The 27,902-nt window shown below is 41.0% G+C and overlaps 2 protein-coding genes across 13 annotated transcripts; one reads left to right on the plus strand and one right to left on the minus strand.

The window, feature by feature from the left end:
- Positions 1–817: 817 nt before the first annotated feature.
- Positions 818–9,591, plus strand: LOC106749218 (neprilysin-2). Of its 5 annotated transcripts, none has more exons than XM_014628446.1 (13): positions 818–1,275; positions 1,572–2,397; positions 3,626–3,854; positions 4,093–4,131; positions 4,405–4,650; positions 4,895–5,103; positions 5,552–5,731; positions 5,808–6,019; positions 6,739–6,955; positions 7,047–7,229; positions 7,829–7,991; positions 8,280–8,596; positions 8,797–9,591. In XM_014628446.1, exons 2-13 carry the CDS (start codon positions 2,275–2,277, stop codon positions 9,067–9,069), a joined length of 2,391 nt encoding a protein of 796 aa, XP_014483932.1. In that variant the 5' UTR covers positions 818–1,275; positions 1,572–2,274; the 3' UTR covers positions 9,070–9,591. The 5 variants fall into 5 exon arrangements, with proteins under 5 accessions (XP_014483932.1, XP_014483933.1, XP_014483934.1 ...); XM_014628447.1 differs by having other exon boundaries at positions 818–1,118; positions 1,692–2,397; XM_014628448.1 differs by having other exon boundaries at positions 818–1,118; positions 1,909–2,397.
- A 125-nt stretch (positions 9,592–9,716) lies between these two features.
- LOC106749217 (protein spire) lies at positions 9,717–27,878 on the minus strand. 8 transcript variants are annotated; one of them, XM_014628441.1, is made up of 17 exons: positions 27,518–27,878; positions 27,257–27,381; positions 26,635–26,921; positions 26,509–26,540; positions 26,292–26,415; positions 25,880–26,037; positions 25,561–25,764; positions 25,260–25,289; positions 24,021–24,278; positions 22,901–23,042; positions 19,341–19,625; positions 17,674–17,807; positions 17,285–17,555; positions 16,380–16,687; positions 15,501–15,749; positions 14,881–15,179; positions 14,214–14,460 (listed from the first exon to the last, which is right to left on the minus strand). In XM_014628441.1, the coding sequence occupies exons 3-17, from the start codon at positions 26,903–26,905 to the stop codon at positions 14,214–14,216; spliced, it is 3,012 nt and encodes a 1,003-aa protein (XP_014483927.1). In that variant the 5' UTR covers positions 26,906–26,921; positions 27,257–27,381; positions 27,518–27,878. The 8 variants fall into 8 exon arrangements, with proteins under 8 accessions (XP_014483922.1, XP_014483930.1, XP_014483927.1 ...); XM_014628436.1 differs by having other exon boundaries at positions 9,717–14,460; positions 26,635–27,381; XM_014628444.1 differs by having other exon boundaries at positions 9,718–14,460; positions 19,374–19,625; positions 25,880–26,034; positions 26,635–27,381.
- Positions 27,879–27,902: the final 24 nt, after the last annotated feature.

Here is a 27,902-nt window from a genome sequence, read left to right on the forward strand (position 1 = left end):
CGTGGTTTTTCGAAGACTCGGAAAAAACCCGGGATCTTTTCGGTTTCTTCTCGGACGGTATATGATAATATTTAGAAAATAATTGAGAAATAAAGATATTAAACGCTCTGTAAATATTCGAATGTCCGTGAAAGTCAAATACGAGGGAGATTGTGATTATTAATCAAAAATATTTATGAAGGATAATTTTCATAAGTAATAAAAGCACGATTTTACCGAGATCAAACAAGGCTTTAATTATTAATGAAAAATATTTGTCATAAATATTTTTAAATATTTATCATAATTTCTTTCATACCTGACTTTCCCGGGGCAATTGGGTATTTAGAAAATATTTATACGAGATGAATGATTGAATATAATTAGATATAATCACATATATATACCCACAACGGGAAATAACTGTTGTGTACAAATTATATGCAAATACGATCGAAGCAAATGCTCTGACTACTCGTGCCTCTGACAGCACACGACATTTATTAATTAAATGACGCAACATCATTTTTCTCGTACAGACATATATGATCATACACGTAGTCACGTATATAAGCAAAATTCATATATGATTTGATATAATTATATATAATCATATATAATAATTTTTCCCCGGATAGCTTCGTGCTGTCGCCGCTACGCGTCGTATCTCGAACCACCACCGTTGTGCTGCATTGCAGCATCGACCGGTTCTTTTTTTTCCCCCGACCTCTCGCACCCCCACACACCTTCTTCGCACCTTTGCACGGAGCGCTCCTGCCCGCTCCTGCACCCTCTCGCGACCCGCTTCTCACCCCTCGTCGGGATCGCGCGCGCTGCTGCTGCCGATGGTGGTGGCGGCAACGGTGGTGGTGGTGGCTTCGATCGACACCCCCGACAGTTTTTCGCAGGATGCTTGTTGCTTCTACACTACGAGCGGATGTGAACTCGTCCTACCTGTGTTTTCTTCGCGCCCACCTACGCCGACGACGAGGATTCGGCCGAGATCTTCTCGCGTCTCGATGGATATCGTTCGTCCCTGCATTGCGTTGGTGAACGCTGCAGCACTCTCGGCGGTGCAGTGATATCGGTGTAACCCCCCGATGAATGTTCCTCTCTCCGATTGTTGTTGATTAATTAAGGTACATTGTGTAGAACCGCAGCGACTCGTGTCGGCGGATCTCGATCCGGCGATCGGTGCGGCGGATTTATTCGAAATTTCGAGAAAATGATCTCCCATTAACACGCAGCGCCTTTTTAATCTGCGCCTTCGTTGAGATTCTTACATACATCGTTTTTGTACGTATAAGCGCTATTATTACGATACGTAATTATAGAGAGAGCTGGTAATCGGTAACGTAAAACACGCAAAAAGTCGCGCACTTTGATTCACCGATTGTGCAGAAGCTACGACGGATATTATTGGAACAATAAGAAAAACGGCGCTTATTTTCGCGCCGTGGTTACCGAGAGCTTAGCCCTTGAGAAAAAGTGCCGATTAGCTGCGTCAGTAACTGATGATGTTCGGACGTCGGTAACTGATAGAATATCATCAGTTAATTTCAACGTTTATCCGATCGTGTCTTTTTCTCAAGGGGGAATTTATAGACGCACAAGGTAATCCCGCGTGAATTCAGTTTGCGGAGCGGGCGAGCAATCAAGCCTTACTTCCCCGATGAATTTTAGCCGACCGTTCGCCGATTTCTCCTCGGCAGATTTCTTTCTTCATCCGCGACACAGTTACCGAGACCCCTGAATATCGAAAATTAAAAATAGAAATAAATCGGAGAGGGAGAGACGCGCGACTTTCGTGGCATACCGTACATCTTTCACAACGTTATTGATGTACGAGCGAGGGGCCGCGAGGCAGATTATCATCTTTATACGAAAGAGTTTCTCACGCACGAAAGAATCCCGGCACGCAATTTCAAGGTTTCCCCGATGCCCGCCTGAAGAGGACCTCCGCTCGCCCCCCCCCGACGATGATCGACCGGTGTCCTTGTTGCGGGCGCGCGAATACGCCGCAAAACTCGGCTCTTTCGGAGGACCGCGGCACGTCCGCGCCCGCGTCACCGTCGTAACCTGCGACCGGCGGCCGCTGTTTATGCTAAAAGGCGCGCGCGAGAGAGAGATTTACGTCCGCCCGGGAAAACACCGCGCCCGCCTTCTCCGCTCCTCGCAGAAACCCCCCAACACGAAGAGTCGCCGCGCACTACGACCAACTGTCGCCTCTCTCGATGAGCGAGAGTCACCCGCCACCGTCGAGCAGGCGTCCTGCGGAGGATCAGGTCGGCGAGGATGAAGTCGGAGGGAAACAATGGGTATCTGCGAACCACCGTCGTCACCGAGCCGTTGTCGGGCGACTTGCCAGGGCCGGGATCAGCTGGCCAAGACACTGCGTCCGCCGGGAATCCGCTTCAGGTAGGAACGTATCCCCGATGGGGAAACTCTCCGTGAAATTTGATTTTTGTGAGCGAGATCTTCTGCATAAAATTTCTGACGCTGCAATTATGCGGGTACGCGGATAATAAGTGCTACGTTCAGGCAAATAATCGCTCACAATAGTTCTGAGCAAGTTTTTACTCGGATTGAGTAAATATTACTCGAATCTCCCACTTTTCGGGCTACATTCAAGTAATATATTTATTGACCCAACTAAAATTTATTTAAGTTCGGTAAAAATCTATTCAGAACTGTCGGAATAATTATTTACTTGAATGTAGCACTTCTTTCAGTCACATGTATTTAAGAAAATACATGTAGAGAAGTATTGATCTTTTATGAAATATTGATCATTCTTCGCGCGGTTAATTTCTAAATAATATTTCGGCAAAACAGTAGCGGTATGGCGAATCATCTTAACAACGGAATATTTGCGAAATTAAATTTGGAAAGATAAGGAAATCGTCCAATAATTGAGAAAAACATTTCAGCTGTGTTATGCGTTTACATTTAGAAATACAATTGTGTCTGAAGGAATCAAATTAATACATATATACACAGAGTATACGAAACTTTTCTTTCAATCATTCATGTGAAGGTGGTTCAATTGAGTAGAAAAGTCCTCTACCGTTTTGCAAACAATCGCGCAAAATTTCGAACGATTAATGATTGAAAATGGTTAAATATTGAAGTGATTCTATAACGATGTTCCAAAAGAATATCCCGCATTCAATTTATCTAATTTTAGACATCATTTCGAAATTTTATTCAGAAAACGAAACCGCTATGTTACATTGTGAATTAACTTAGCGCAATCATTGTAAAATTTTTCGTCACTTTATGATGCCGTTATTACGTGATGTTTCCACAATTTGCCTATCGGGAGTACACAATGCGACACGGCGATCGAATTAATTCCCTCCTCCCCCTCGAGGAAGAACGTCACGACACTCTTCGCAATGCGAAATTTTAAACAGTGATTCTTATGTAATTTACATGTAAATTCTATATATATATATATATATATATATATATATGTATCTTCTACGTAGCTTTTTTTATGATTGCTGAGTTGAATTTTGTTAAACCGAATCTTTGCCCTTATTGAGACACTTTCCTTTCTCTCTTCACTTCTCTCTCGTCTCGACGAAACGTACCATGCATGATCCACTCGCGTCACTATGCCCTACGTTTATTACCGATCTAGGTAACTTACGGTCCACGCGGGGCAACCACCACAACCGTTTTCCAGCCTCCGGCCAGGCCGCGGAGACCAGTCGGCGTGACACGCGCCACTTCGATTACACGAAGACAAAGAGGACCGGCGAGTAGGCAACGTCTGTTGGGCGTGTTGGCCATTGCTCTGTTGGCCACTTGTCTCTTCATACTTTTGCTATTGGCGTTGAACACCACTCGCGAATGCGTCCAAGAGCCCTGTGAGTTTCAGCTTTGCGTCTATGCATCTGCATCACAGACTGCTCCGTATATTCTGAGACGTGTCTTCTTCTTTTCCTTCTTCTTTTTTCTCTTTCTTAGATGCCTGTCTTTTGTCAGGGCAAAAACGAGAGTTAAATTAAATGCACAAAAGTATGAGACTGAAGAACGGGAAAATGGAACAATTTCAGAACGTGTGAATGAAATTCAAATGAATATTTCGCCCCTCTCTATTTTCAGATCCGAACGTTTGCATGTCGGAAGAATGCGTCAGAACGGGTAATTTCTTTGATATTTTATCTATAAGAGTACCGATACAATTCATTTCCTTAAATGCATTCCAGCTAAAGCTAATTGCATTATGAAAATTTTGTGAGAATTTTTCCCGATTGTGAATTTCTATTAGTTAATACCTCCATTCGATCGCGAAACAGCAGTACGCGTAATATTTGCCGCCAAATAGATTGATAACTGGATAGGCTGGATAGCACGTTAATGTTACCGAAGGTGTCAGCCGGAGTGAATGAAAGAGCGTTCATTAATGGTACACAGCGGCGAGCTTATTGACAGCGATGGATCGCACCGCACCGCCTTGCGTCGATTTTTTCCAATACGCCTGCGGCACGTGGAATCGATTGCACGTGATACCGGAGGATAAGAGCTCCATCAGTACCTTTGAGGTCCTGGCCGATCAGTTGCAGGTGATCCTGAAGCGCATCCTCGAGGAACCGTCCAACGAGGACGACAATGACGCCACTCTCAAAGCGAAGATGTTCTACAAGTCGTGTATGGACATCCGTGGGTATAGACAATACGCGCAATTAGAGAGCGCCCTTTGCTCTCTCTCTCTCTCTCTCTCTCTTTCAGTCGCAGTTCCTTCATAGCTTCTTCAACTATACGTGTTTACAACGTCATAAATTTCGAATAATGATCGGTGCACCTTCGAACGTAACTCTGAAATTCCGAAAATCGATTCATGAAATTGCGCAAACCACGCGTGCCTCGCATAACTTACACCAACGACATTAGCATAAATACGCAGCTCGCATACGAGAAATCGGGGACGCACCACTGAAGGAGATCTTGGAGAGTCTTGGAGGATGGCCAGCGGTGGTGGGCGCATCTTGGAAGCCGCCGTCTTATTCCTTGGAGGTCCTTCTGGGTCGTTTGCGCGGCGAGTACAACGAGGGCGTGCTGATAGAGCAGTGGGTCGGCCCGGACGACAAGAACTCCTCGGCCAACATCCTGCAGGTGCGCCGGCAAAGTAAGGCCCATTGGTCGACGGCTGTACAACACGTCAACGGCGACGCGTATTATCCTGCTGAGAATAAGGCCCACGCGTCGAAGTCGAGGACTCGGGTTAAATTTGTTTCTCGGACCTTCCGGATTTGCACCCTGAAAACCGTAAACTGATCGAAGCGAGGGGACGTGAGAAAAATAACGCTTAATTAAACGCAGATGAAGCGCGCGCAATTAAGGATGTATTATCGAATTAGTGCCGTATTTTTAAGTGGCGCATCAAGGGGACGTGTTTATAAGTTTTATAGCGACGATCCAAAGGCGCTCTGTTGCTCAGCAGTATAATAACAGTCTCGCCGTTGTAGAATGATTACAATTTTTATTGCAATTAGAACTTTGTTTTCTTATTACCGTCACGCTCTCAATGCGCGCGTAATAACGTTTTCATCCATCTACGCAGTTGGATCAGATGCAAATGGCGTTGCCCGGTAGAGACTACTACCTGAAGGAGAGCAGTAAGGCCGAGTTGAAGGCTTACCACAATTACATGACGAGCGTGGCCGTGTTGCTGGGAGCAAATCCCCATTCAGCGGCCGAGGAGTTCGATCGGGTGATCCTTTTGGAAAAGCAACTCGCTAATGTACATTGCATCCTCATCTCCGTCGCGATCTTCCGACGACGCGCTCTCATTACGACCGTTTCCACTCCGGTTCCAGGTCTCGTTGCCGGAAGCGGACAGGCACGACACCTCGGCGATCTACCGAAAGTTGAGATTGCGCGAACTGCAGCGGGAGGTGCCGCAGCTGCAGTGGCTCGTTTACCTGCAGGAGTTCATCAGCGCGCCGATCACCGAGGAGGAACCGGTCGTGGCGTACGCGATGCCGTATTTCGCGCAGATGGGCCGTATAATCTCGAGGACGGATCGCAGGTGAGGGCCACTTCCCGACGATTCTCTCTCACGCGAGAAAACTGCGCGGAATTAAACCCGAAATACTGGGAAGAAATTTTCCATATATAATTAAATATAATTACATATAAATAAATAAATACAAGTGAATAAATAAATATAAATTTATAGATATAAATATAAAATATATATAAGGTATATTATATCACATATAGAATATGTCTATAATTATATATAAAATATATCCATGTATATCATTATGTATAGGAATTTTTTTCCCGGGATAAGAAAACATTTATGAAATTATATAACGAAATCTTGCGTGGGATTGGTGATATTTCAATTATGTGCGGATATATTTAAGAAAATGTAGAAATATTGATCTTTTATAAGGTATCGATAACTGTTCGTACAGTTGATTTTTGGTTTGGAGTGATTTAATTTCGGACAAATATCATTTTGTGATGTTTCATTCAGACAAAACCGTTGCGTTATGGCAGATCGTGAATCTTGTTGTGAAATTTTTCGCCAATTCACGATGCCATTATTGTGCACCGTTTCCACAATTTGTCTATCAGGGATTCTGTATAGATCCTCGAACCTCCGACCGAACGAATTTGACGCGCAATCAAGCGCGCATTCGCGCCGCCCGGGGAGATTCGCGAAGGGAGAGATTCGTTTCGTCAATTCAAGGAGCGAGCGTGCCGGACGGCACATTAACACGACTGTACATCTCGCAGGACTCTGCACAACTACATCCTGTGGCGGTTCGTCATGTCGATTATGCCTCACATGATCGACGAGTACCAGCAGAAGCGGATCGAATTTCGCAAGATCCTGCTGGGGATCCTCAGCGAAAGGAACAGGTGGTCGCAATGCGTCGAGTGGACCAACAAGAAACTCGGAATGGCGGTCGGGGCCCTTTTTATACGCGACAATTTTAATCACGAGAGTAAGGTGAGAGCGCGCCCTTTGTTCCCGGGCTACGATTGAATCGGTCGTTTCCGTTTGATGGATTAGAATTTCGCTTCTTTCTTTTCCCTTTCAGGAGACTGCTCTGGAGATGATACGGACGATTCGCGAGGCTTTCAACGAATTGCTGGCCGAGAATCATTGGATGGACGATGAGACCCGGACGGTGGCGAAGAATAAAGCGGACTCGATGAACGAGCGAATCGGATATCCCGAGTTTCTCAAGGACCCGCTCGAGCTTTCGCTAGAATATGTCACGGTAATGTCATCGTGTCACACTTTACCACTACCCAGCAAGGAAGAAGCTATAGAATATTAAATCAATCTTTTGAAATATTGATTTTACGCGGATCTTGTATACATTTGGACACATTTTGTAAATATTTTTAAATTATTACTTAATGATACAACATATTAAATATTAAAATACCGTGTAGACATGTTATTTTTAATGTTTGAGTGAAATATTGTCAACAATAACGTTATATGCAACATTAAGAACTACACATTCGGAAAAGTCATATGTTATAAAATATCATATTGTGATTGGATTCCTTCTAGAATCGCGGATAGGTCACTTTTGACCTACCTCTTTTTTTATAATTATTCTTTCGAACTTTATATAATGATAAAGAAAACTCTATGCTGAAAATCCAAAGAAACGGGGGAAAAAAGAATCTGCAAGTTTGTCAAAAATGACTCATCGAATATTAAAGATAAAAATAAAAGATAATCCGAAACAAATTACAATGATTGAGTTTACCGATTTTTCTCACTTGCTGCTTTCCACCTGTGTCACACGTTTTTAAATCGACGACTCGCCGCAATCTGCTCGTTATTCATGAGGAATCGTTTCAGTTAAACGTAACGGAAAACAGCTTCTTGGAGAATATTCTCGCCATGCTGAAGTACGACGCTTATCACAATCTGCAAAAGCTGCGAATGCCGGTCGACAAGGACAAATGGTCGACCGAGCCGGCCGTGGTGAACGCTTTCTACAACCCTAACAAGAACGACATAGGTGAGAGTATATTGTCATAAATAGCTAATTATAGTTGCGACTTAAAGGTGTGGTAATCCAAGGATTCAGGGATTTCGACGTAGAAGCGCCATGAGGTGCGAAAAACTTGAAACGATCTCATGATCTCGTGCGAAATGGAAGAAATCCTTGATGGCCCGAGGTTCTGGGAACATAAAAATTAGATGATCCGAGGATTCAAAGGGGGGAAATTTAACGATCGTGTGTATCATCCCTTTGACGATGCTGAAACCGGCATTAACCGCTGTTGTTATTATGTTGGCATTTCAGTATTCCCTGCGGGGATTCTACAGCCGCTTTTTTACTCCCAGCACTTTCCCAAGTCCTTGAATTACGGCGGTATCGGCGTAGTGATCGGTCACGAGATCACCCACGGCTTCGACGACAAGGGTCGTCAATTTGATAAAGACGGCAACATGATGCAGTGGTGGAACAACGCCACTATCAGGGCGTTTCGCAAGAGAGCGCAATGCATCGTGGATCAGTATTCCAAGTACAAGCTGCAGGAGGTGAATCTTTACATCAACGGCAGGATGACCCAAGGAGAGAATATTGCGGACAACGGTGGTCTCAAGCAATCATTCAGGGTAATGATTATTAGAACATTTTTTCCCGGGGGAACTTTTCATGTGTTCCTTGAAATTAGCATGTTCTTTTTAGTTTCTGTTCTGAATATTTTCCAAGCTATAAGAATGAGAGATTTTCTCGGAAGAAGCACTGTAATATTAAAAACTAATATGCAGACACAGAATTATTGACCATTTTGTTTGAAAAATACAACCTGCAGGCTTACAAGAAGTGGGTTTCGATTCACGGCGAGGAGCCGCTGCTGCCGGGTGTGAATCTCACGCACGATCAGCTGTTCTTCCTCAACTACGCGCAGATCTGGTGCGGCTCCATGAGGCCGGAGGACGCGCTGACGAAGATACGCAGCAGCGTGCACTCGCCGGGGCCGGTGCGCGTGTTGGGCCCGTTGTCGAACAGCGAGGACTTCGCCAGGGCCTTCAACTGCCCGCCGGATTCGCCGATGAATCCCAAGAACAAGTGCAGCGTCTGGTAGCTCGCGCGTTTGGCGATATATGAGATATATCACGCCGATGTAATCAAAATTACTGGAGCGGGAGGAGGTGCCTGGAAGCTTAAAGTTTCAGGACTTCGAGGAGTCGAGAGGATCTGCGCGTTCTCTGATCGCATGCACATTGCAAGAACACAGCGCTAAGTTGAAAGAAATAAAATGATTTTTTCGAGCGATGCCTTCCGACGCAGGTCGGACAGGATTCACGGTCGGAAAATAACATGTCAAGAAAAATATCGAGAGTATAGTTTAAAAAAAAAATACTCTCCGGGATTTCCTTCAAAACTATACGAGAGAGCAAATTTAATTTCACATATTCTACGTGAAATATGCGAACGTGCGGGATGAGAATGCGCGGGACGTAATAAATTAAGACAAGAGAAAATCAAAAAATTATAAATGTATGAAATTCAAAGGATCCGTGGACCCCTTCATCATCCTTGCATATCACGATCTTGCTTGTTTTTATGTAATAAGCATTGAAATAAAAATAATGTACGATTGACAGATGATTCTTGTTCCTTCGGTCGTAATAACGGTGGAAGTGTGGTTACAATTTAATAAGGATTCGCATACAATCTGATAGCAAATTCAACGTGTAACAAAAACGAGCCAAAGATGAGCGTTACGTTGTGAAAAATTTATCTGTTGAAAGTTTGAAAATAACATGGATATGACGAAACATAAAGCTGATGCCGGTGGAAACGACACGGAAGAGACGTGCACTAAGATGAGATAAGAAGATTTTAACACTTCGAAGATATCTTTATTTCTCATTTTTCCTTTTTTTTTCTCGTTTTTATATTTCATCGTATCATCACTTATATTATTATAGCCGGCTATAGTTGCAAATTTACATCGTTTAAGCTTCTGCGAATAACGACAAAACGAAGCGAATACATTTCGCTCGAACAGATAAATTCTAATTCGCCTAATTGAACAATTCTCCTAAAACGCATATTCGAACGAAAAATAGAAAAAAAAAAACACCTGCAGCTCGCGCGCAACGCATATCGTTCTAGCAAAAGTCCTGCAATATTTTACACAGAACTGCTAGTTCCTTGGATCCTTGAGTCCCTCGTGTGATATATTTCTCTCTCTTCTTTCAGAAAATATCTACAGATTCCTCTTTCTCGAAAGAGAGAGTCGTGTGAACTACAGAAATGGAAAAACACCTCTCCAAAGAGGCAAGATCAAGGAGTCAAATGAGATATTTTCCAAAAGGGACAATATTTTAATTGTTAGAGGATATATAGAGATATGTTAGAGGATATATAAACATAGTTTCAGGATTTAGATACTAATCTCTCTATTAATTTGTATAATCTCTTTGATTCCACGCGACTTCCTCAAAAAACTCCAAACCATTTTTATATTTTTATATAACCTAAAATGCATAAATATATTAGATAATAAATTTAATTCGGAAAGAAAGGGACAGAGAGAGATAGAGAGACATACACGCAGAGAGAAAAAAGGATTCAAAGAATAGGAGATCAGCGTAAATGAGAATTTCACTTTCGTGCATGAAGCAAATTGTGCTTTCGGAATTGAAAGATCTTCGTGATATTTCTGGATCCTTCGATCATCGCGCTTTTTTTTATCTCCGCACTTTCAACAACTTTCATTATGCCGTTAGATTTTTTTCCGGAGCCTGTGAAACCTCCAATTCTCGGATCTTTGCGTAACGTCTGCATAATCATCCTGGGGATTTCAGATCCTTGCAAGCTTTTACAACAACCTAATTATTCATATATCATTTGTCGGCTTTAACATTGAGACACTTCGCAGTTACTCGCAGCGGAACTTCGTAATTCGTTATGTCACTTCTTTGTACTCTGCACCACGTTATCATCAGGATCACGGCCAGGATCATTCACGATCACCGATCTTCTCATCTATGTACATCCTTTGAACAACAATCATCACCGTCATCCATCAGCTTCATTCGCACCTTAAACGATAAATTACCCGAAATAAATAATATCGTTGTGTGAGTACGTATTTTACAATGCGCGAAACCAAAAATTCATTTACAATATATATGTACAATTAATGGAATATAACCCGTTTATACACATCTCTACGCGCTCATCTGTACGAACGGCGCGTGAGATAAATCAATTCTAATAATTAATTAATTAGAACTCTCTAGAGCAAAATAATTACAATTCATTTCTCCTTCTCGCGCTTAGGTGCAGTAAGAATAATTAATTAACGTACGATCTTCGATATCGATGTTACTAAATATCTGATTAATAACATCACGTGGGATCAATTGATATTGTTCCTAGACCCTCATTGACATGCATTATATGAACCTATTTCATTTATATCTTCTTCTTCCTCTTATCTAACGTTTCTATTAAATTTGCTTATCCACTGACACGAGGAGAGATATTGTTACAATAAATCGCATCGATAATTTTCATATTCGATCTCCCCACTTCACATTCGTCTTCGATCTACCTTTCTCCGAACGTTATTATCAATTATACGAGATATCTTAAAAAGATACATACAAATAGCAGAGGTTTACGACTGATTTTGCTGGGCAAAAGATTGGTCCATATTTAATTTATTCGTTTAATTTGACGATTATGTAAATATGATATAGAGATCGCTCATAACGCTACTATACGAGCTTTTACTTGTAGAAATCAATTTCCCATCGATTTATATATACTCAAGAGAAAAAGTGTTTCTATTAGTCTATAAAAAAAAAGGGTAAATAATAACCAAATGCTCAAAATGGCAGTAAAAAAAAATTTCAAATTAATCCTCTCACTCATTTCAGAAATTAAATTGAATTTCATGCGATATATGTTCGGCTAAATTATATGTATACGTATATACCTTTTTGAAATATCTTGTATACTCCCTAGTGACGAATACAGTTTAATTTTTAAATACACTTCTTAAATGCGTTATCATTTATATGGAAGATCAACGGTAATATTTTACAATAAGAATTGCACTCTACGCGATTTACCCATTTATCATCGATCACTATTTTTATAAGGCTCGTCCCCACTTGGTTCTGCCTCCATTTCTAAAATGGCTAACGATATCGCATACTTTAACTTTTGTATTCGCAATTTTGTATATTTTATTAAAAGCTAAATTAACGTTACATATTACCATTCTCTATAAACCTGTAATATTTGGTGTCGATAATGAGAAACAAAATCGGAGATTGCAAAAGGTGGATCGTGATTTGGTTTTCTTTTCTAATGGATTCACGTGTATGTAATCGGGGCCCCATCTAAGAATGGGACTTTTGACCTCGCGAAACTAATGGGAAACAAGAGAATCGATGGAAAGCAAGGATCTATATGAGTAAGCAGCCAAAGATTTTCGCTCTCATGAATCTCCGCGATATTAAGAATATACAATGTTAATGACTTACGGTATCAAGGATTTGTATAATTAAGCACATCAGAATCCAAAGATATGTAAAAGCGAAGAGAATATCCAAAGATTTCTATTTATTTAAGAACTCGTGCCATGAAGCATTCATGCGGTCAATCTTTTATGGCACGAAGGACTCGAATTTGTTGCTAACAACAACCTTGGAAATCAAAGATGCCTTGCGGGGAAAAGGGCGGACTTTTGTAAAAAGCCAGTTTTATGGAAACAATGCGGATCTTCGTATCCTAAATTTTCCTATAATACGCGTAGCGTTTTCAACTGCTTAATTCCAAATGCCGAGTTTTTACACTTCCGACTATTAATCTTTCTTTGATTTCTCAGATTTTTAACCCTTTACATGTATAGAGAACTTCGGATTGTTCAATTCGTAAATCCTTGAATCCTTGCATCTCGAGATTCTTACTTCAGGTTTACGCTCTTAGAAACACGCTCAAGCTTTTAAATTCTTGCATATCCTCAGATCCTTGGATATTTTGAAAGTCTTAGAGATGTGCATCGTTTTGTATTAAATAAATCTTTAGGTGTAATTCTCTTAGGTCTTTAGCTGCTTGGATCCCAAATTCTTTGGTACTTCGATCATGATATAAATAACAAACAATAAATATATTATATTTACAAAAAACGAGAAAAAATAATACAAGTAGAAAAATAATACAAGTAAACTATATATAATTCGAAATTTTATTTTCTTTTTTTGTCTATCCAAGATCAACGTTGTTTGAGACAGGCACTTTAAAAGTATTCTGAGAGAATTCCAGTGCCAATAAATAATATATATACTAAATCACAAAAGTTTATTCAAATAAAATATGGACATGCAAGATACAATACGATTCAATTGAAAAAATTAACATTATGTAATGCCTCGCGGATTGGAACTCCTGTCCTATCAAAAAGTAACGCAATGCCCTTCCTGAAAAATGTTTTTAACTTATGCGCGAAGAAGTTGGTCATCTGAAACTTACAAATTCATAGATTCTTAAGTCTTTGAATTTGTAATTACTGGAGCTTTTAATCTTAACGGGTTTTTTCACATCCTATGACATAGAAGAGTTTACGATAAAAAAAGAACTTTCCTGTGCAAAAGCCAAAGACATTTGTAGAAGTAGAGCATTTTAAATGTCTTACAAAAACAGTACATACTGCCTTCGGTTCTTCGAAACTCCGATTTCGGTTTGTGCAGTATAAGGGAAATAAAAGGAGAGGAAATTTTTCAGTTTCGGAATAAGTGTCTCAACGCGTTAAAGCAAATCCGCTCCTTAAATAATCCATCAGAGCTGTTCGTCGGAACCTATGCGATTTCGCCGAGCTCGAATCTGAATACGGGAAAGGCAATCCGATCAACGGATGACGCGCCTGTACGTATTCATTCGCGGGCAACTGAAATGTAGCGCATCGACGCGTTTCTTTGTTCGACCCTTCCATTGAAAATTAAGCTCCGCGCAATCATATCGACTTCGACACCTCGAGTAGCGCGCACTATGTACCGCATCTTAGACACATCCACATTTCATATGAATGTATTCTCGTATCCCACAACGAAAACAAACGCCGTTTCCTCCTCGCCGAGGGGGACACTTTCAAGTCGCGGCGATTGTTCTCGTTGCCGATGCGGAATGCGTTCGGGAACAAGGTAAACGCGTGGAAAACAAACACCGGAACTTCCTGACGGAAGCCTCGAGAGAGGCGATCGACGATTACACGTACGCTGGAGAGAGGTTCAGGGTGAGGCGGGAGATGACGTTGTTGCGTATCGTGGCGCGCGTCGTTCTCGAGCTCTTGATTATCTGAATGACCATGATACGACAGTCGTGGCAGACGACGACGGCGACGCCGCGCAGCCGCTCCGCCGCCATACGTTGCTCGGCGGTCGGCCCGCCGCTGGACGTCGAGAACGTCTTCGTGGTCGAGAGGGCGGCGGGGCTGCCGCTGCCCTTGTAGCATCTGTGAACCATTCGGTTTTTTCAGTGGAATCAAGATGCCAATTGATAACGAAGCCTTCGAGGATATGTTAGAAGAATTTCAGGGGCACGCAGTAAAATCTAACATATTTTCACACGCAAACTATTGCGTTCATTTAACTCACAAGGTGAACGTGTTGAAAATCAACACGAAATTAATATCCGTGATATGTTAATCAACATTGAAGTATAAAATGTGTTATTCCGACACTTGTTGATTACAGTTTCGCGAAATGAAAATAGTCGGAAATTTGTCCAATCACCGTGCAGAGTTGCTATCGACGGTATTGGAAAGGAAATGCTTATCCACGAGTTCGACCTGTTTCTTCACGCAGAATGATTCTCTGTTCACCTGTATAATAGATTATCCCGCGTTATGTGATACGGCCACATTCTCACTGACCTCTTGTCCATTCCTTGACTTTCTACTTCCCGACGCGCGTGACAGGGCGGTGTCGACATCGGCGTCAGGGCGGAGACAGGTGTCGTCGTTGGCGTTGAAGCTGGTGTGCCGCTGCGCATTGCGGAGTCCTTTCGTCTAGACGCGGGAGAGGCCGGTGCCGAGCCGACCGCGCCTGAGTTCCTCAACCAGGTACTCTTGCCGCCGCCGCCGCTACTTTCCGTTTCCGTAGGTGAGAGCAGCAGTCCAGGGGAAAGTAATACGACCGGTACCCGGGCGAACTGCTCCGTCGGTATCCGCATCTGGAAGGAATGCGAAGTTGGATTCACAGTTAAACGTAGATTCATCCATCTCAAGTGATACAACACAGGTTGCTCGGCCATTTTTTCTTAATAAAATTTCGTTTAATTTTCGATTCGAGTCTCCGAGAGATTGAGCCGAGCGACAATTTACAATTGTTTCACTTGAATGAATCGGCCCTTTTATACGCCGACTTGAAATCAACGGTAACGCTGCGTGGCTCCCCGTCAATTCCAAAAATTCTCTGTACAACTGCGGTCGAACATTTAACTCGCACTCAAGTCATCGTAATCGTGAATACGTTGTGACGATGAAGTACTGACTTTTGAATAACATTTTACGCAGACGGTCCTCTTGCACAAGCGACAACGTTGGCCCCAGGGACCCAAGAGACCGAAGCGTGTTTTCAGACAGAGGAAGCAAACACGGCGTTTCTCCACGTCTTCTTTCACGCGTCCCTCTACGGGGAGGGACTCCAGTTCGGCCTTCGTGAGGACACTGCGGATGTGAACGATCTCGTCCAACGTCAACGAGAGCCTTTCATCCAACAGCATGTCCCCGAGCGTCGCTTTCTACAAAGTGTCATTAAGTACACTTGAAATCAACCGCAGAATACACTTCTGCTACGTGATTTCTTCACCTGAAGCTTTCTTCTTGTTAACTATCGGCATCACGAAACTTTCATTAAGAAGAAAAAAATCATCGGCCGAGAATCGATGAAAACTTATCGTAGTTGTTGAAATTAAAAAAATGAAAAATATTAAGTCAATTTAATTTTCAATAGGAAGCAACAATTCAGATGAATAAACGAAAAGTGAGGAGAGCGAGTTATTTTCTTAAAAGTGAATCGCTCTCATGCGTGATATCTCAAAAAAAAAAAAAAACGATCTATAATCGTATCATTCGATTCAACGCACTCGCGTAGGTAGTCGTATAGAAGGCTCCATTAATGCTATCTCATTCCCTAAACATAGTAACATTAAAGATTTCCAATTAAACGCGTTATTTTTGAATATCTGTGCATCGTGACTACTGCTTTCAAGCCTCGTTGCCGACTCATCAAATTATCAACAGTCACGATGCACGAATATTCGCACGTAATGCCCTTGGATTGCAAATTTTCGATGGCGATATGCCTACAGACAGCATTAATGGAGTCTTCACAGATCCGAGATGATAAATGAGAGAACAGGATTCCTTACTCGATCGGCATCATCCTCCCATTCTTCGGCAGGTGGTTTCTCGTCTTTGCCCTCGGCGATCGTGTACGCCCGTCGCGGTTGCCTCGCTCGTGGCTGCGGACTGAGACTCGGGCTGGGGTTCAGACTGATATTAGGGCTCGGCCCTTGGCTCAACGATGAATCCGTGAGACCGGCATGCTGCCGACTCTGCGGCCGCGACTGCGGTAAGGACGTTGTACCCGTGAGCGACGTTAATGGTATAGTACATTTCGCAGAATGCCTTTTCGCGGACGCTCTCCGGGAAGGACATTGCGTCGCCAAATCGTAAGCTGCAATTTGAACGGGGATTGAGGATTTCGTGGGCTAAATGTAGCGAACAAAGCAAATCCTGTCACAGCGTATTGCGTTTAAGGAGACTGCAGTGTCCCATTTTCATAAATTCGAGTATTACTATACATTGTGAATTTTACATGGTTTTGTTATATTCTCGAAACAAAATAGTCCGTAATTCTGAAATTTGTGTATAATTTCTGCATATTAGTTTTCAATACCATGGTGGATTTTCATCAAAAAATCTTAGTTCCAGTTTGGAAGATATTAAAAATAGAAATTAAAAATAGCACACTAATTTCTCTCAGGAAACGCATATAAAAAATGTCAACTTTAGCTGCAAATATCTCGAACGGTGAATTTTCAACCGTTCTGCGATCGACTACATATATGTACCTCGTTTGAATCTTTCAGTTAGAATTTCCTTTATTATAATGCTTCAGTGTCACACAATTGAATATTATGCCACACACACACACACACACACACACGCACACACACGCGCGTGCACTTTTGATTGAAGCGTACCGCAACGAAAGAATTGAATGCGATACTGTGATAAGAAAAATAATAAAGAAAATGAACATGACAATTACATTCTAATTGAGCATCGCAGAATCGGTGGTACTCATTCCTAGTCAAACGAAGCCCGCCAGTCTTCCGCCAGGGATTCGCCGATCCTGCCTCGTCGTCGTCCCTTTGCTCATGGTCCTTGTGCCCGTTTCGCACACCCCGGCCACCGAAGGTGTAATCCTTCAGGTGCCAATAATTCGAAGCTTCATCCTCCTCCTCGAACCTCGTCTCGGCGAAATCTTCATCGTTGTAATACTCGTCGTCGTCGTCGTCGTCGTCGTCTTCCGCGTCCAACTGTTGACAAGAATAGTACTCGTGTGTCACCATTGAATCAGACACTAAATATCGCGAGGTAAAGAGAGCCGGATCCAGTTCCACGCCTTTTCTAGCCGAGAGAAACACAAAAGCAGACCTTCAGGTCGAAATCCACGGGAATCACTTTCTTGGGCCGCCTGGCAGCGCTCGACACGTCCAAGTTCCTCCCGGGTGGTTTCGGGGTAGCCGACTGTTCGTATTCCTTGGTACCTTCTCCGTTGTGTGTCACATCTGAAAAGTCGAGATAATTCGTCGGTACATTGTGGTAGCAAAGTTTAGATCGACACTGATAGCGAAACGTCTGAAAAAGTCGTGCGTTCAGATTAGTGTTGCATGTTATATGCTCGTTATGCGGTGAGACGATCAGACGTGATCAAGAGTCGGCGGAGAACAGATTCGCCGGTAGTTACATGATAATGCCTTGTTTGATGTAACAGCTCTACTCAAACCCGAAAAAATTGCCTGAATTAAATCAATTTTGTTTTTGTAATTATCCGTGGACATTTTTTTTTTAACTTTACGATATTGTTTAATTGCTTTATAAGAAAAAAGGCTTCCCAGTAATGAAAATTCAAGAAATGGGAAGAAATCTACAAGTGAATCGAAAATGACAAAGCCGCGGCTCTAATGTTAAAATATCAAACCAATATTTTAAATGCCATAATTATGTCTCCATTGCCTATTCACATAATTTTCTATTTCATCATTATCGTGTATCTCTCCTTGTCTTTGATTGAGAACTCTCATAAATTTAACTTATTAAACCCGACTCGCCAATTCGCCATATGTTCAAAGTATCAGCTCGCTTTAACAACTAATTCTAACAATTCTGATAAATTTCCTTCACACACACACACACATACACTGAGAGAAATTATAGTTATTTTTTTCGCCTCAACTATACTCTTCCCATGATTTTAACCACAAGAATAATAGTAACAATATGCATGTAAATGCATGAAACATTGATTTTATATGGATTTTAGAAACATTCCGATATAATATTTTATGAATATTTTTAAATTGTATTATTTAATATAATATAATATTTCTAAATATTAAAATCATAGTGTAGAAATATTATTTTTAATATTTCGGTCAAATATTGTTAACAATGATGTTGTATACAATTGAAAACTACATATTTGAAAATATTATATGTTACAAAATGTCATTGTGATAACGTTGTGTCAATGGTTTATGCTCACCGGGTTATCACTCACACCGTACTAACACTCACTAGAAAAATGGTTCTCCTAACTGTGATTCTTCTTTCACCGTGACAATCATACACAGAAAAAAACTAGTCTTGAATGTAGATATTCTCATATATAAGCAACAATATTATAACATTCTTAGATGATTTTTAGCCTTAAATTGAATTTAAGCAATACTTCAACATCAACATAGATTCAATCAAATCAAAACTAAAGATCTTCTACGAAGATTACAATATTCTTGCTTACATATGAAAATATCTAATCTCGACCTGAGACTAATTTTCTTCTGTGCGATTACAAAAATACCAAATATTTTTTTGCCAGTGTAGGAAGAAACAATTCTAAAATCCGCTTCTCCGACGAATTTTCGTCAGCTGATGTGAAGAAACCGAACTGTCATTATTACACACGAGCCGGTACAACAAAATCTACGATTGGTCAATCATTTATTCAGTCATTCTCCAATTTCGCTCTCCAATCGGGAAGACGACGTGGGCGCGCATTTACTTATGTCGATGAGACGATGATGAAATGAGATGATTACCTGCGACCGTAATGCGCCTTCTACGCGACTTACGATTCCTAGCTGGCACGACCCTGACGTCGGGTCGGTCCTTGGCGATCCTTTGCCGTGGCTGCGGCACCGGCGGGACGTCCTGCTTCCTGCGGCTTGGTGCTGCCAGGCCGCCAGGACCCGGCGCCGCCGTCTTCTGATCCTCCGGCTGCAGCCACTGGGCCGCAACATCCTGCGCGGACTCCTGCTCCTGCTCCGGCTGCGACGGCGGCACCTCCCCGAGGACTATCATGCGAGACACGCCGCCTGCGTCGCCTGGGAAAATTGAAGCCATGACTCGCGGGGGGGAGCACAAGTTCACTCGGCTTCGACTTTCAACGGGAGACGATTCATCTTTCTTTCTCTTTCTCGCAGATCCTAGACTCGGCCGACAGTCGTATCGCGTCTCGTTCTTTTCCGCAGAAAGGATGCTCCATCTCCGTCGAATGAAATTTTTGATGAGCCACTCTCATGCGCTTAGGATTTCCGACCTAAGATCTTTCTGAATAGAAACTACAGAAATGATCTATTTGCGAAACACGTTCCTTTGTATAAGATTTTATGTAAATATTGTGTGAAATAATTTCTTTAAAGAAAATCGAGTGAAAGATCATATCATTTTTGAAATAAATCTATATATAGATATTCGTTGCAGTAATATTAACTTAATCGTGAGACATTAAATCTTGTAAATTAGAGATTATAATTTGTCCAAATTTCGCGAGGGAAAGTCGCTTTGTCAGCCGAACAGCTTGTTGCTAAAATTCCGTCCGATGAAGACGAGCCATCCTGCACAATTGATATGCGCGATCCTCATTAATTATCGTTTATAACTCCCGATTGTCACAATGTGCGATACTACACGTGATAAGGAGGACAATACCGGTAATTCGTCTAATGTCAAAAGGTGAACTTGTGCTATTAATAAATTCACGGCTTCAATTGTGCATGTCGTCCAGCTTTCCCGCTTATCAGTTTATTTAGCCACTCCGTTCGATATGCTTTAATCATCCTTCAATTTCGTTCGTGAGAGCGAGCTTATACTTGTGGCAAGGACGACGGAGGCAGCAGCGGATCCCGATGGTGTTACAATAATCTTAAAGGAGGCAGGCAGGATCTCGTGGCGTCTTTAGATTTGTCGAAGTAAAGGGAGACTGCGGGAGTGTACGTCGTCATTTTCGTCGCCTCGAAGGATGTATCGGAGCGTCCTTAAAGATGAGAGGAGAGATTGGGGAAGAGAGATATTTAGAGGCACTCGCGTGGCTCCTTAAGTCCACATGTCCTTACTTTTACGGAAGTTCGTTCTCGAGGATATTTCGCAGAAGTTCTCACGTCCGCGCGTCCCTCTTCAAGAGGCCGATCTTGGATTCCATAGGGAGACCTCCGTTTCTCGAGATTCTTAGATCCGGAGTTCCGAATTTACAAATTGTAAATCCAGACCCGAATCCTTCGATCGATAAACTATTATTGCACTCGCGTACTTCGAAAAGTTAAAAATAAGCGTGTCTACACTGAGTTTGGAACTTTTTGGTGGAAACACTATAATTATATTAGACATTTGGAAAGCATCCACTCGTGAGATTTTTTATCCTCAGACTTTTTATTCGTATTAGATGTGTTGGATTTTCTTGGATTTTTGCAACTTGAAATTTCGCAACTGACTCGTTCAATTTTCAAGTTTCTACATACTAAAGTGAAGAATGACTGAAATTTTTATCAATCTTGAGCCTTTCGTCCGGCAATTTCTAAATTTACAGGTCATAAATGTGTAGTTTACATCTGAATCTAAAACCCCAGAGATTTGTGGATCCAAAAATCAATATAGCTTAGGCTTGATTAAGTACAAACGCTCGCTGACTATACAATGTGCCCATAGACACTCACTACATTATTCCGAGTGCGGAGAGAGCCCTCTTTTATGAGATCATATATTATGAAAATTTCATCTTGCGAAAGGTTATTTGAAAAATTGATTTTCAATTCTGTGACAGATATGAATCCTCTTAATAGATTCTCACGAGCGATATATCGAGGATAGGATCACGTACTTTCTCCTCACATATAAGAAATTTCTACACGAGCTTGAGTTTTACTTTCTTTCAACTCTATAATCGCTACATGTACATATATATTTTACAGAGTGGAGACGAACGGAGGTAACAACTAACTGTTCGCGTTCTTACACTCTTCTTAGGTCACAATAATTCCTCGGAACTTGATTGAATTCCCCGCGAGACTATTCACAGAGAGAGTACGCGCATCGGGATCGTTTACGCCGCGGATACTTCGACGCACTTCGGATCAGCGACGATCAGCGCGAATTTCACGAAGGGGAAGACGCACGTCGATGCGGGGACAATCGTTCAGGACGTCGAACAACTCGTCGTAGAACTCGCGAGGAAGGGTTGACATCCGACTGGACTGGCGTGCCGCGATGACGTTTCAGGCAACGTCAGCTCACCTTTGCACGCTTACAGTTATTGATCGTCTACATCGCGTCCGGGATCTCCCTCTCTTTTCCGCCTGCGCCTGTAGCGCCCCAAATTCTGTGATTCATCCTATCGTGGCGCAGGGCGCGATTCGATACCAAGTTCTCTCCTCGCGCCCTTTGGCACGACTCGAATTTGCAAAAGCTGCTAAGATATCGAAATCAATATAAAAGTTTGCGAGCATTAGCCAAAGTAAAAATGAGAGGATCCGAAGTCCCTGATCAAATCTGCGAGCTTTGCAATTTAATAGAAGCTTTGCAATTTTCGAAGACTGAAGAATGCAAATGATTTGAAAAGTGAGAAATCCAAAAGTCCTCGGAAATCCTCGACGAAAAAAAAAAAAAATATATCTGGTGAACTGTCGTGGGAACTTTCGTCGTAGCGATACAATGTCGACAGTCATTAAAGCGTAGCTGATGCTTCGTTGAAAATATGAAATGAAATCAACTGAACGTGTTTCGAATTGCGTGGAACAATTTGCGTACGAGCCACCACCCTTATATTCAAAACGGATGGATCGTGTAATTATTTAATATTGCAGAAGGAATATATTAAAAACAGAGATTTTCTCTCAACAGAGGTCCTTCCGACCACTTTACATGATCTGAACTTCAATCAAATAATTTATAACACGAAACATAAGTAAAACTTATACAACGATTGCATTAAGAGAGTCCCACCGCATAAAATATCAATGAAATTTTCACTGTGAAATTAAAAAAGCAAGCACATGCAGGTTTCCAACACAATTGACGAAGCGTGACGGCATTATTTCAAAAGTAACGTGACGCAAGGCAAATCGTCCTACTTTTGAGTTAGAAAACGACGTCGGTTCATCTAAGTGATATATTGTATTAATTTCAGTTAACAGACAATTAATAGACATAATATTTGACAATTGTTACTTCCAAGTTTTACCTCGCTATTTCTATCCCTTTACAGTTTCTACATTCTACAGAGTAAAAAGATACATAGAAGTTGAAAAAAAAAGATTTAAAGTATCATAGTTATGAGAATGCTGTTATCTATTAACGAATAAATATATAAGATGCATGGACTTACAAAGTGATGTTTTTTCAATTTTCACAGTGCTCTGCCTCGAGCAAGATGATCTTAAGGGCTTTGGAGGCTTCTTTATGCTCTCCATGAGTAATTCCCTCAGGGTGCATTCCTTCTGTAACGGTCGTAATCGTCTCTCCGAGGCCTGTAAGTAAAATGGAACGTTAGTAAAAATTCGGCAAAAACCGATAGCAACTCAATAAGTAATTAAGGGGGAATTCGAATCTAGAACTAAAAAAAAAATCGATTTTTTGTAACATTTTAAATGCTTCTCAAGAATGAATTCCCAGAAGGCTTTATCGAAATACGAAAAAAAAAAAAAAAAATAACGAAGTTACAGGAATTTATAGATAACAGTGCATGGGCTGAAAGTCAATGCGTTCGAAGCCCCAGCTGCGTCTAACAGATATTCTGGCACATAATAGCTTCTCAGGTCTATCTTTCTTATTTAGCTTGTTGACCCTTTCTTATTTGGCTTATTGACCGTGTAAGTTATGTGTACTTATTAGTTTAAAACGACCGTTGAAGATTTCGGAAGAACAATTTTACAAGCGTTTAGTGTTGTCCTGACCGTTGCACAGCAAACGTCGTAATGGACAAAAAAGTTCAGGATCAAATATCAAATGCGTTGTTAGATAAAAAAAGAAACAATTTCATGAAAATCGAAGTACAGTCGAGCATGATACATCATTTCCAAGCATGTCTGTTGAGAAAATAAAAACCTCATAATCGCAGGACATGAAAAAGCAAGGATCAAAGGGAACTCGTGCCGCTCGTCGAAATTACCGAACAAAATGAGCATTTTGTAGTAGAGAAGGATTTATTGTACGGCCCTGATATTGCCAATTAAAGCTAAACTTTCATTTTTTATGTTTCATCTGTACTCAAAACTTTTAATGCTTTTTTCTCGAAGCTATGTTTTTTAGTCAGTTGACATGATTTCTTAAAAAAATATTGAACCGACAGACATCAACTTTTTTGTACATATAAAATATGTGTCTACTTATAACCCGATTTAAGATTATCACGATATCTTCATATTATTTTTTTATAGCTGCCAGAGTCAACGTTTTCTTCGAAAAATCAATATCTACTTTTTAAAACTAAATTTTTTAAATCTTACCTTTTTAAGCGGTGGGCGACTGCGAATGAACTCGAGGATAATGGCATGCGCATCTTTCCTCGAAGATGTGGGCGGTGTCTTTCTGAGGTGATATCGTCTCTCCCTGATATCGTCCATCAGAATCTCGTAAGGAGTGAGCTTATAGTCCGGACTTCTTCCTTGTCCACGTGAGAAAGCACGAGAACCCATATTAGCTTCAACTTTCTTCAACTTTACTCCTCGTCTCAATTCGCCGATAACTTGAACCCAAAATCTGGCCTGGCGATTACATTTAAAGACGCTCCAGTATTACTGACAATAAATCTTAACAACAGAATTTATAATGTGTTAATGAATAGTATTAGCGAGCCTTTTAACTCTCTCATAAAACGAAGACATTACTGAATGATCATATTATGTCCACTATATAAAATCGCCTCACTACGATTCTCCTGCATAGTTTTTCTAAAATTTCGGCATAACTATTCATTAACACTATATATATTGTTACGCCCGTGTCTTGATGCCGTGACGTGCGCGTCGGTCTTTCGCGAGAGAGCTTGAGTCTGCGAGTTACGCGTGCTTTCTTGTAAATAGCAAATATATAGGACGCACACGTCACGGCAACTCGACCGCCCCAGAGAGAATCTTTCAAACCCGTTGTTTATCGGTCAACGCTGATCATCTATTGTTTACGACTCGTTGTCAAGAGAATCAGTACATTCAGAGCGCTAAAAGCGCGGGCATCAAGACACGGGCGTAACAATATGTATTGATTTTTATAATAAGATTCTCTGGGACTAAACAATTTAATTACCGCAATAAATAATAAAATAAAAACCACGAAACGAACGTGCTCATTTTGTCAACATGAAATAAAATAGTAAACAATATCAACATGTGACATTATGAGACCACAATAAACTAAATAACAATCTACATTATATACCTTTGTGCGACTTTTATTCTCATTAAGTAATTATAATTTCAACGCAATTTTTTTAAATAATCCTTGTATAAATAATTAAAAATTCTTTGGAACAAATAAAGTATAAGTTCTGCCGATATAAAATTTAATATGTTTTACATAAAAATACTGGTAAACTTGTCATCATGCTGCGTGCATTTATCATGCTGAATACACACTATATTGATTTCAATAACTCTGGCGTAGGTACGCTAATTTCATTGAAATTAAATAGAAAAATGTAACTAAAATGAAATAAGAAATTGTAATACATCTTAACAGGACAAACGTACTTGTATGGCCCTCCAAATTCTAACGTCCGTCTACAAGAGTAAATGCAATTCATCAATCAATAAATTTAGCTTGCAAATTAGACATATAATTATTATCACGCGTTTATTTACCAATTTTACTTTAATATCTTTTGTATATCTTTCCTCTGGAAAAGATACGTGAATAAGAGAAGTGTATTTTAGGGAGGATTTTCCGAATATATTCTATCTTATATATTTCCCTGATAAATCTTAATTCGATGCTCTTTTCGCGATAATCCCTAAATATCCTTGTATCTTTGCGTATTTCAATAAAGCTTACCCAATCATTGAAATTTAACGCGTCGAGATTTTGCAACGAGGTCGAACTATGTTCAGTCCCATTCATATTGAAGAAATCTTGTGATTGTTTATCAACAACCACCTTCTCGAGAAACTGAGAGAGATTAAGGGCCTCCTCCACGAACGTTTGTATCACATTCTGATAATAATTATCGGCATCTTCATGCACGTGCCGCGCACATATCTGAAATGCAAGCGATAGTGTGTTGTTGTTTGAGTGTTTCCTGTGCTTTTGTTGCTTATTATATATAAATTATGAATTATTATATTTAATTGTAGGACTATGTATTTAAACTTACTTGGAGAACGGTCTTCAGGGTACATACGGAACTACTAGTGTACGGCTCGGCAGTTTTCGGCATCATATCGTCATCGGCATCGGTATCGCCCGAGTCTCGTTCAATGCCTTCGTCATCAGTTTCCTGCAGGCGTCCCTCAACATCGCCTTCCGGTGCTACTGATGCAAATTAAACGGCTTACTCGAAACATCTGAATTTATGTAATTTAAAATTCTGCTTAACACGTTGACTGCCAACTATGAGATATCTCGTAGGTTGTTTACTTGCCCAGGACGCCAACTACGAGTTATCTCGTCGCTTCATTACTTGATTAAATCAAATTACCTTCTTAGACCAGAATCGTGAAAAGTTCCGTGGCAGTCAACGTGTTAAATGCGCAACCGTGCATCACTAGTGAGAGCGACTTACTCACCTCGATTACAATTTGTCATCAATGTAATAAGAGCTTCTAAATCCGGTGACAAAGCTATTTCTTCTTCTGCATTAGAACCAAAATCCAAGGCCTTGAAGATCACCATACCCAACGAAAGTACCGCCTGCAAAATAAAAAACAAAGTGTTTAAGTTTAACAAATATAATTAATATACACTGCAAAATATAGTTAGATATTTTGCTAAAAGCAACATTACCTTATCCTCAGAAACAAGAGGTTGCCTAGAGCCTGTAATACAAATGAGTTTGTTAATCATCCTTCATATCTTAACAACCAAGTTTATAATTATTCATTGAAATTCTGAAAGGACAAAACACATCACCTGCTAAGTTATCAAGCCGTACATTTCCGTCTTTGTGAAGCACAATTTGTGAGAATTCTGATATCTCATAGAATTTATTCTGTGTTAAGCCCGACAAACTCTTAGCCGTCTGATAGCACAACGCCCATGCTCGTTCCTGACTAACAGGGCTATCGAATATCAGTAAAATATCTTGAAGATTTAAGCAACCGTGTGAGTCCAATTTACACCTGGGTTGCACCCTGTCTCCTCCTTTTTTCCTTACCGTCGCTTGCGGTTGCTCGTCTAGCATTGCGGGCTCCCTCTGACTAGGGTCAGGAATTTTTTTAGGGTTCGACATTGCGAGTATATACAAATATTTATGCCGATTTTACAAAGACAACGATGGTAATTTCGTTTCCACTTGACTGTGATCAGGACTCTCCTTAGAATTGGACATTACTTATATGTACAATTATTTCTCACGCCAGTTTCTTTATAAATACAGTGACGGGAATTTCATCATTAACATCATTATTTCACGTATAACCTCTGATATCTTTTTATCGCCGTTTTATATTGACTAGACATTGATTCGTTACGAACTCCTACATGGCTGTTTGTTTTAAACAAAGTATACAGGCTGAGAGTGTCCATAGCTTACAGAGGAAGATCCAGATTTCTTCATTCATTCAAAAGAATATCAGTTCTGTTTATTTGCGAAATATTGGAATTACCGCTCCAAATTAGTGGAAAGTAACATGGTCTTCGATTTGTAAGTAACATCACCTGAAACGTGTGATTACGGTGTGACGCTTTGGTGGGGACTTTGTAATTTTGCATATCACATGAGCATTATTCGCAGATCACATTGCAACAATTGTGGTAACAATAAAAACGATAATATAAACGACGTTATACTCACATTTCACACGAAGCGGATTCGCGCGGGTTTGCGTCCAAGTTTCGCGGGAAATAACCTCCGTTACCTGGCTTGCCCCTTTATCCTTACAGCGTTATCCTGACTCGTTAATTGGCAACTGGTCGCGATCGAATGGATTGTATCCATAAACAACGGTCGCGCGCACTCAGACCTAAGGTGACAGCTCGAATCTCACGTTAGCGAAATTTCATCCCGTACGATTTCACTGCGTCGTCGTACGTCGCTGATCCTTAAATCGTCATTCGAGTTCTTATTTTTCACGCGAGGACAAGAAATCCACATCAAGGATACACAAGGATCGTGAGCAACGATCGCGAGCCGCACGGAAAGGCACACATCCTGCCATCTCGCGTTCCTCGATATCTTT

This window comes from Dinoponera quadriceps, unplaced genomic scaffold (genome assembly GCF_001313825.1).
Source record: "Dinoponera quadriceps isolate SergipeBrazil2010 unplaced genomic scaffold, ASM131382v1 scaffold2952, whole genome shotgun sequence".
Lineage (NCBI taxonomy): Eukaryota > Metazoa > Arthropoda > Insecta > Hymenoptera > Formicidae > Dinoponera > Dinoponera quadriceps.

Excerpts from the sequence above, each read along its gene's own strand:
- LOC106749218 (XM_014628445.1), top strand. The coding sequence starts at position 2,275 with ATGAAGTCGGAGGGAAACAATGGGTATCTGCGAACCACCGTCGTCACC. Across the intron at positions 4,132-4,404 it reads GGAAGAATGCGTCAGAACGG|CGGCGAGCTTATTGACAGCG; the intron begins GTAATTTCTTTG and ends AATGGTACACAG. Across the intron at positions 7,992-8,279 it reads CCCTAACAAGAACGACATAG|TATTCCCTGCGGGGATTCTA; the intron begins GTGAGAGTATAT and ends TTGGCATTTCAG.
- LOC106749217 (XM_014628436.1), bottom strand. The coding sequence starts at position 26,953 with ATGTCGAACCCTAAAAAAATTCCTGACCCTAGTCAGAGGGAGCCCGCA. Across the intron at positions 26,416-26,508 it reads CTCTTGTTTCTGAGGATAAG|GCGGTACTTTCGTTGGGTAT; the intron begins GTAATGTTGCTT and ends TTTATTTTGCAG. Across the intron at positions 24,279-25,259 it reads GAATTTGGAGGGCCATACAA|GCCAGATTTTGGGTTCAAGT; the intron begins GTACGTTTGTCC and ends TGTAATCGCCAG.